General features: G+C 44.0%; 2 protein-coding genes across 2 annotated transcripts; one reads left to right on the top strand and one right to left on the bottom strand.

Annotated features, from left to right (window-relative positions):
• The first annotated feature begins 778 nt into the window (after window positions 1–778).
• c9h17orf67 (chromosome 9 C17orf67 homolog) lies at window positions 779–3,667 on the top strand. Its single transcript, XM_061830786.1, has 4 exons — window positions 779–878; window positions 1,803–1,903; window positions 2,755–2,880; window positions 3,501–3,667. The coding sequence occupies exons 1-3, from the start codon at window positions 815–817 to the stop codon at window positions 2,869–2,871; spliced, it is 282 nt and encodes a 93-aa protein (XP_061686770.1). The 5' UTR covers window positions 779–814; the 3' UTR covers window positions 2,872–2,880; window positions 3,501–3,667.
• A 673-nt stretch (window positions 3,668–4,340) lies between these two features.
• Window positions 4,341–7,578, bottom strand: cbx8b (chromobox homolog 8b). Its single transcript, XM_061830997.1, has 5 exons — window positions 7,321–7,578; window positions 7,175–7,218; window positions 6,857–6,922; window positions 6,702–6,768; window positions 4,341–5,715 (listed from the first exon to the last, which is right to left on the bottom strand). The coding sequence occupies exons 1-5, from the start codon at window positions 7,387–7,389 to the stop codon at window positions 4,930–4,932; spliced, it is 1,032 nt and encodes a 343-aa protein (XP_061686981.1). The 5' UTR covers window positions 7,390–7,578; the 3' UTR covers window positions 4,341–4,929.
• Window positions 7,579–7,914: the final 336 nt, after the last annotated feature.

Raw genomic sequence — 7,914 nt, forward strand, 5'->3', positions numbered from 1 at the left:
GAATCCGAGGCAGTCAATGTTGTGTAAGTTGTGTATTTGCTTGTGCATCAACGAACCAAATTACCTACTGGCAGATCCGCCACATCCAATATGGCGACCACATATGCGTTTATGTACGTCATCATGGTGATAAACAAAACAAAAAAAAAAAAACAAGATTACGGGCAGAACTTCCACACCGAATATGGCAACCACCCTGAAGTTTAACAGAAATGGAGCAACTCTCAATAATGGGTTAATTTGATCTGGAAAATAAATTCATTTCAGACACGTCATGCCCACAAGCACTGTAGTACATGGTACACTCGTGAAACAAACGTCAGAAAGTAAGAGAAAGCCAGACCAAATTCATGTACTCAGTTCAAACGAATTGGGATAACAAGGTTTTTTTTTTATGTGCCTAAAAAAAAACGCACACAAGAAACCATTTCGAGCCCACACGGTATACATGTTTTTCTCAAGGGGACAATAATGTACAGCAATACAGTTTCTATTCCCGAAATGTCTCCATTGCCATCTAGTGGTTAAAGAAACCGTGTCAAGAAAACACACTTGCCATCTGTCGTTTACGACTCATCCACTGTCATTTGCATTATTTGAAGGCTTTAGTATTGATACCATTCACATACATTTCGCAATTGTTTTGCCACCAATGTTAGTATTTTTTTTAATGTCCGTAACATGAGCGCTGATGTATGTTTTGGGGGTGGCATATACAGTGGAGGAGGAGATTTCCCCCCCCCCACCTCCTCACTCTCTTTGGATTTCAAATTCAGATGCCAGAGCAGAAAATATTTAATCTGGGGGAAAAAAGATGTTGAATATGAAGAGGCTGGTGGTGTTTTTGCTTTGCTTGGTCGTTTTGACCATCTACACAGGTAAGAATCGTCTGAAAATTCTACTAGAAGGCACTCATCGTAGTAGCCCGAATTTACATCAGGTTGTCTGTGCATTTATGCGAGTGGACCATGCTGATTAATATAGGGTATTTTTATATTCCAAACATCATGCTCGTCGTTTCAACTTTATTCCCCGATCTCGTTTAATTTTGCATGGCGACGCTCGCCCAATTCGTTGACATTTCGAGCATAAGCAGGACGCCCGAACTGTGTTTCTCTTCTCTTCTTTTTTTTTTTTTTTTTTTTTTTTTCCGGCCCAAACCAAATATCTGTCTTCACAGGTAGTTAGTGTTTTTGCCACGTTGCTGCGAGAGCAGCGGCCACCGATTTGCCCGTGTGCATGCAGCTGACACAGAGCGGCGTTCATTTGCGCTGCAACTGAGAGAAAACGAGTCCCCCGCCCGCCCGCCCGGCCGGATGGTGCTGCACGGGCCTGCCTCCCCCGGGGAGCGAAGAGCATGAATGGGCACTTTGTTACCTTTCAAGCTAATATCCCACTTTCCAAAAGAGCCCTGGTTAGAGAGAGAGAGAGAGAGAGAGAGAGAGAGAGAGGGACCACACGAAGGGAGTGAGAAGGTGTGCATGGGTTGGAGGGGAGAGAGTGTTAGTGATGTTATGTTTACGATATAGGAATAGAGAAGCTCCCTTGGGACCGATTCTGAGGAGACTGAGAAAACAGCTTATAGGCCTAAACCACAGTTGCAGCAGACAATAGTTGGAACTTTTTTTTCGTGGTATTGATCAGTAATTATTGAGCAAATGAATGACGCAAACGCATGCAGTGCAATGAATGACACAAATAAACTGTTCCTGCAACGAAGACGAAGAAAAATAATAGGGGGTGGGGGCGGGGTGTTGCGTTGCATTATCCATTTGATTTTCTTTTGTGCGTCTTCTCCTTAGATGCCAACCCCATCATCAAGGAGAGCTTTGCGAAGCAGCTTCTCCGGAGCAAGAGGCAGGAGAGGCCCGGGAAGGCAGGCCACCCCGATGAGCCCATGAGGGTGAGGCCCTGGGGGTCACTCCGAGTACAGGCCACATGTACAGCTGGCGCTTAGACACACGCTGATATTCGGCCTATTCACCTTTCGGACTTTTCTTTTCCATACAAGAAAAAAAAAGTCTGTAAGCACCTCATAAATTTTCCACTATGGAGGCTTTTTTTTTTTTCCAATGTAAATGCCTTTTCTCGGAAATCCATCGGAACGTTATTCCTAAAGTAAGGTCTGCAATTATTTGGACAATGACAGAATTATGATTTGCTCTTTAAACGTCCACAGGATTCATTTGAAAAGAAACTCATATTTTCAGGCAATCCAAAGTATTTTAGCTCAATGACATGGTAGATACAGTTTAGACGAAAATGTTTTGCAGTGAAGAAGACCTTGAAGTGTGGAGCACACGCCCTCGCGCTTACTCGTACAATTCTATTAAATAAGTAAGTTGGAGTAAATGATGGGTGTATTCGCAATATGGTACTTTTCCCGAATTTGAAGTCCTGAAAAAGGGCAATTTCCTCATCAAATATGTAATCTGGTCTAACATTATGCTGTGTACATGTGTGCCTAACTGATCCAAGCCGAATATGGCAGTGAAGTCCAAGTATGTGTTTTTTTTTTGTTGTTGTTGTTGTTTTAACAAACATTTACTTTTAATCTGAATGTTGTCCAAATGAAAGCAGATATTTTTTAAGTTTTTTTTTTTTTTGCTTTTGTTTGTTTCATTGTAACTGTATTTCCCCCTCCACATCACATACTGCAATACAATTTGCCGCAGTTGTAATTACGATTCAACCTCGGACTTCGCTTCTTTTCCACGCCCCATCACCGTTTGTTCATCTTTCCACGTCTCGCAGGAGCACATGCTTCACATGCAGGCTCTCGACCAGAGAGCGCAGGAGACCAACATGGAGCACTGGCTCAACCCTCACTGCTACCCGCGCTGTGACAGGAACTACGGACACCCTGTCTGACGATGAAAGGTCGCCACGAGTCTGCGCTTCTGCGTCCTATAATACTTAACATAAATAAAGCCATCTGTATGGAAACAAAACAACAACAAAAACGTACAAAAAATTCAATTGACAAGTGGCAAAGTATACAGAAGTAAAAAAAAAAAAAAAAAAAAAAAAAGCTCTTCCCTGTAAATAAGGTTTCCCAAATAATTATTTTTTTTTTAAACTGATGTCAAATGTCTTGTGAGTTAACCCTTCTCCGAAATGTTTGGGATGGGAAAGGAAACAACGGGAAAGCTGTAAAACTTTGAAATGTATTCCCGAGTCATGCAGCTGTAATTTTGCCCGTCACGCAAATGAAAACGATCAACGCGTCAGCCACGAGACTTGCGCCCCACTCGCAAAGGAATGTGGAACGATTATGATCGTGTTTCTTTTTTTAGCTATTTATTTTCGCTCTTACCAAATGTGGAATCCTTGAAAGGTAAATGCATTTTCTGTTTTAAGCCATGGAAGAGGAATTTGTGTGAGACTAACGTACAGTACCACGAACGGAACGCCCCTTCCCAGAATAAGGGAACAGTGGAAAATACATTGAAACATTCGCTTTTGTCTAAACTTGCTGTTTGATTGTCTTTTCTCTGCAGAAAACAGAAGCGTCAACACGATAAAACTGGTTGGAAATGGAAAAACGGATCCGTGAATACATGGGAGTAGACAACGAAGACATAATTTTGCTTATGTAATAATGCATGTTCGTTTCTTATATGCATTTAGAATTAGTATCACATAACATGATTAGCTTAGTGGAATGAGTCAACGCAAATATATGTAATCACGAATCAATAATTGAATTAAAACATTAATATAAAAATGCCGCAGTTGTGCAGTGGTAATTTCGGTTGAAATATTTCGTGTGGTCTTTTTAATGTTGAACGCAACACTAAACTGTGACGTGTTGGTCAAATCGGAGCTTTGCTCGTGCCTGGTCATTTATGTCGATTATTTTGAGAGGCATAAAGCACAAGCTGAGCTTTCACAGGCCGCTGTGCACGCGCACGAACGTTTGCAAGCCCTGAAAATGCTCGCGGGCGGGTGCATGTGTTCGAACAAAGTGTACGACGCGCGGGCCGCGCTACACCGGAGCGCCGCAGGGTGCGTGAAATATTGCACCCACATCCGCTCAATTCAACTGTTTATTTATTCGGAAATGTTTCTTCAACTCTTCGGAAAACAAAACATTCTTGACTTTTTCAATTGAGTTGTTTTACGAGTTTTATATGTAAATATGTTCAAATGAGCAAGAAAATACAAGTAGGCCTGGGAAAATTAAAAATACGATGGAAATCGAGGCTTCCTGCTATAGTTTATAGTTTTAGAACGACTTTTATTATATTTTCATGAGCCATTAAAATAATTCAACGCATTGACGTCCCATGTTTGTTCACGTGATCTTCCCTTGTGCAATTAGACAATGAGGCCTTGGACAAGTGAAAACGTTAATTTATTCAAACCAGTTTGACACCAAGTGTTATTTTACCACTTCCAATATGTATAATGAGATATGTTAATGTAAATAAACAATGCAGCTAGGCCTAAACAACCCGTGGCTTATTTTACATTTAGAAATGCTGGACAATTGGAACTAAATTGGACTTTGAAAGCAACACGAACAGATTAATACTTTCAACACAAAGTGCTTAAGAACAGTTTAAAAAAAAAAAAAAGTCAATTTTTTTTAAATTACAGTGAAATATTTCAACCCAAAGAATGGATTTTTATGAACAGATTATTCCCCCCCACTATCTCCCAGCATAAACTGGGTTGGGGGGAGTCATATAATCTGTATTGTTATATTTTGACATTAGTCAAAGTGTACAAATTTTACAAAAGAAACATGCATGTACCAGTGCATCATTGGAACAGGACTTCATTTTACTTTGGTCAGTACATTCTGCCCAACTGCTTGATAGACTATGTACATGTCATAAATTGCCTTTATAGATTATATTACACCGACACATCAAGTAATAAGCACCGTATAAAGTCCTGTGCGATACTTGTGAAGTGTGTAAGTCATCTCTTGTCTTTGAAGAAGCCTTTTGAAGTGCTGCTCTCCTTGATGGTGACGGTCAGGAGGTTGGCGGTCACGTCCGTCACCAGGACCTTCTCCACGCTGCACAGGGACGGGCGCCACGTCACCTCGTCCAAGTCGACGTCGAGGCGGGTCGGGGAGGGCTTGTCCAAGAAGTAAGGCTTTTCCGTGGGCAGCAGCTGGGTGGGGCGACTCTGCTGCTTGGAGGGGCCCGAGCTATCCTGAGTCCTGTGTGCGTCGCCGCCTGGCGAAAGCTGCTTGTAGGAGCCCCCGGCTGTCGACGGCCGGTCGTGCGAAGGGTGGTGGTGGTGATGGTGGTGGCGGTGGTGCCGGTGGTGTTTATGTCTGTGACCGTGGTTTTCGGGGTGTCTGTGATGTGACGCTTTGACCATTCGCACGTCTTCGCCACTCTGTAGCTTCTGCAGTTTTTCAGGGCTGCGGCTCAGGAGCTCATCCGCTCTCCTCTTGCCGGCCTCCGAGCCCGCACACGTGTCATCCTGGAAACGAAGCTTTGGCTTCGGCCCCCTCTTTTTGGGTAAATGCACGAGCCCGTCGGCTTGCCGCTCGTAAGTCAGATCTGGTGGTCCGACAAATACGCTCTCTCCACGGTTAACGGTGCTGGGTGGGAAAATTGTGGGCACCACAGCTCTCAGGCCTTCTCTGGCCCTCGGGGTGGCCACCGGCTCTGCTGTGGGGTAGCTCATGTGCATCCCTCGCATTGCCTCGTCCCTAAACTCATAGGACCTGCTGCTATCTTTAACTTGGGCCTATTGGAAAATGAGATCAATTAGAGGCAATACAAGCATTTGTACACGTTTACTGTTCGATCCTAAACATCTTTTCGTGCTTTTTTTTTTCCCAACATGTTCCATTGCAATTTACATTTTACAGAGGTGTATAACTCTGGAGTGACCAGAAGAACAAGGCAAGGAACCAGGCTTCTAAAGTGTAATTAGCATGTGACGCAGCTATAAAACAGACCATTACAGGACCAAGTTCCTTCCTGGACCTTGTATTCACCTCTGAACTTCCACTGACCCTGTTTAACAACACTCTTGTCATTTCACATGCTGCCATTTAAGATCGAGGTAAACTTGAGACTGGTTATCTATTTTCAAATGAGTAAAATAACCTTCTTGTGGTTGCGAAATGTAGTATGCGACACAAAAGCATTTGATTATTTAAAAAGTCTGTATAACTTTGTTAAAAGACACTTGAACAGATTTTACTTCTTGTGGGTTCCCTTATGCAGTAACTACCAAAGACTACAGAGTACAATAGATGAGTGATAATTATTTGGTGTGGTGTTAAAAATTACCCATTTTCACCTATATGGTCTTAAAATTAGTCACTAAAATTATGTGTACGTGCTTGTCCATCCACGTATGGTGACAGGGATCACAAATAATGCTCTTTGATAAGACCAGTGCATTAGCATTTATGCTTTTTGGGACATTTTTTGTTTGACGGTGTGCAGTGAGCTTCTTCCCACGTATGCCAAGAGATCATCGAGTGGACCATAGGAATTACCTAATTGTATTTGGCAATATGGCTATGGCAACCACGCAGAGTAACGGGCAGAATAATTAAGCACTGGCTTACTGTTCCATTTCTGTGACGTCAACTATATTTCGGCTCGATAAAGGCTGGGAAGCATCGGCTTCCAAGACAACGCGCCAGTTGGAATTTACGTGAACTGTAAAGCGGCTCGTCGGGTACCCATCGAACGAACAAAATATTGTCTTTCCATTACCTTGAGGAGAAATGTTTTGGGTTTCGGTCCTCTCTTCTTGGGCCCGAACAGTTCCCTCTCACGCTCCCTGTTCCCAACACACAACAACAGCGAGACGCTACTTCCAAGTGTCAGCGGAGCAAAGTGCACATGACGATGTTTCGGGCACATCGTACCTCTCCTCGAAAGCGGCGAACAGACGGGAGTCCAGAATATTTTCCTCCGGTTCCCATGTGCTGTACCTGTTGGGGATTTTTTTTTTTCATTTAATTATTTACTGTACGTTCGGGTTGAGGAAGCGAGGGCTCGGGCGGACACGGCGTGGTCGTCGCGTTAGCCCCGCGAGCTCCACTCCCCCGTCGAGCTTCGACTCGTGCTAGCCGCGGCGAGCTAACGACAGCTACAACGGCATTGACACAACATGCGCCGCACGCACGCACGCACGCACACAGACAGACAGACAAAATAGCATTGAAAGCGCCGGCGAGACTTACTTAGGAGACCAGCCCTTCCATTTCACAAGGTACTCGAGCCGCCCCTGCATGCCGTTACAAACACAACAGGCGTCCCTTAGCTCTCAGGGCAACAGTACTACAATGACCGTACAGCGTCGGATTTAGTCCGACGGAGGCACGCGTACCTTCCTTATCCTGCGTTTGATGATCGACTCGGCGGCGAACACCCTCTCCCCGACGGCCGACAGCTCCATGTTTACTCCAGTGCTACCTACCGTTAGCTTGCTAGCTCGCTTTTTTTTTTCCTCTAGTCCCTGCCACTCTGAATTCCCGACAGACCATAATACTCTCCAGCAGAGAATGGACGTCAACGCAGTTTTTTTTTACGGCGTTGCTAAGGAACCGCAGTTGGTGGACCCGCTACGACGACGCCCATTGGCTCAGCAGTTGCCACGTGCTCGGGTTGCTAAGTGAAGGGAGGAGCTTATTAACTTCGGGTGTGCTCATTTGGATGTTGGTGGGGGTAGGGGGTGAAAATGTCAAAAGAGACGAACTTTTATCTTTGCAGCCCCGTTGCTAGTTTGAAGAAATTAGCCACAAGCGAATAAAAAGACATTTGAAGCGCAAAGCATGAAGACAACGCGTAAATGTCCTTCTTACAATGACAATCAAGGTTTTCTATCCTACACCGGGAAATGAGTCCTCTGAATTTCAATGGAACGTCGGTCGCACATGATTAAAATGTGTTAAACTAACATAATATTTTGTCGTTTTCGATA

Source organism: Syngnathoides biaculeatus, chromosome 9, assembly GCF_019802595.1.
Source record: "Syngnathoides biaculeatus isolate LvHL_M chromosome 9, ASM1980259v1, whole genome shotgun sequence".
Taxonomy (NCBI): domain Eukaryota; kingdom Metazoa; phylum Chordata; class Actinopteri; order Syngnathiformes; family Syngnathidae; genus Syngnathoides; species Syngnathoides biaculeatus.

Coding starts and splice junctions, on each gene's coding strand:
- c9h17orf67 (XM_061830786.1), top strand. CDS start 815: ATGTTGAATATGAAGAGGCTGGTGGTGTTTTTGCTTTGCTTGGTCGTT. Junction 879..1,802: donor CGTTTTGACCATCTACACAG/GTAAGAATCGTC, acceptor TCTTCTCCTTAG/ATGCCAACCCCATCATCAAG. Junction 1,904..2,754: donor ACCCCGATGAGCCCATGAGG/GTGAGGCCCTGG, acceptor CACGTCTCGCAG/GAGCACATGCTTCACATGCA.
- cbx8b (XM_061830997.1), bottom strand. CDS start 7,389: ATGGAGCTGTCGGCCGTCGGGGAGAGGGTGTTCGCCGCCGAGTCGATC. Junction 6,923..7,174: donor TGGAAGGGCTGGTCTCCTAA/GTAAGTCTCGCC, acceptor AATCCCCAACAG/GTACAGCACATGGGAACCGG. Junction 6,769..6,856: donor TTCGCCGCTTTCGAGGAGAG/GTACGATGTGCC, acceptor TGTTGGGAACAG/GGAGCGTGAGAGGGAACTGT.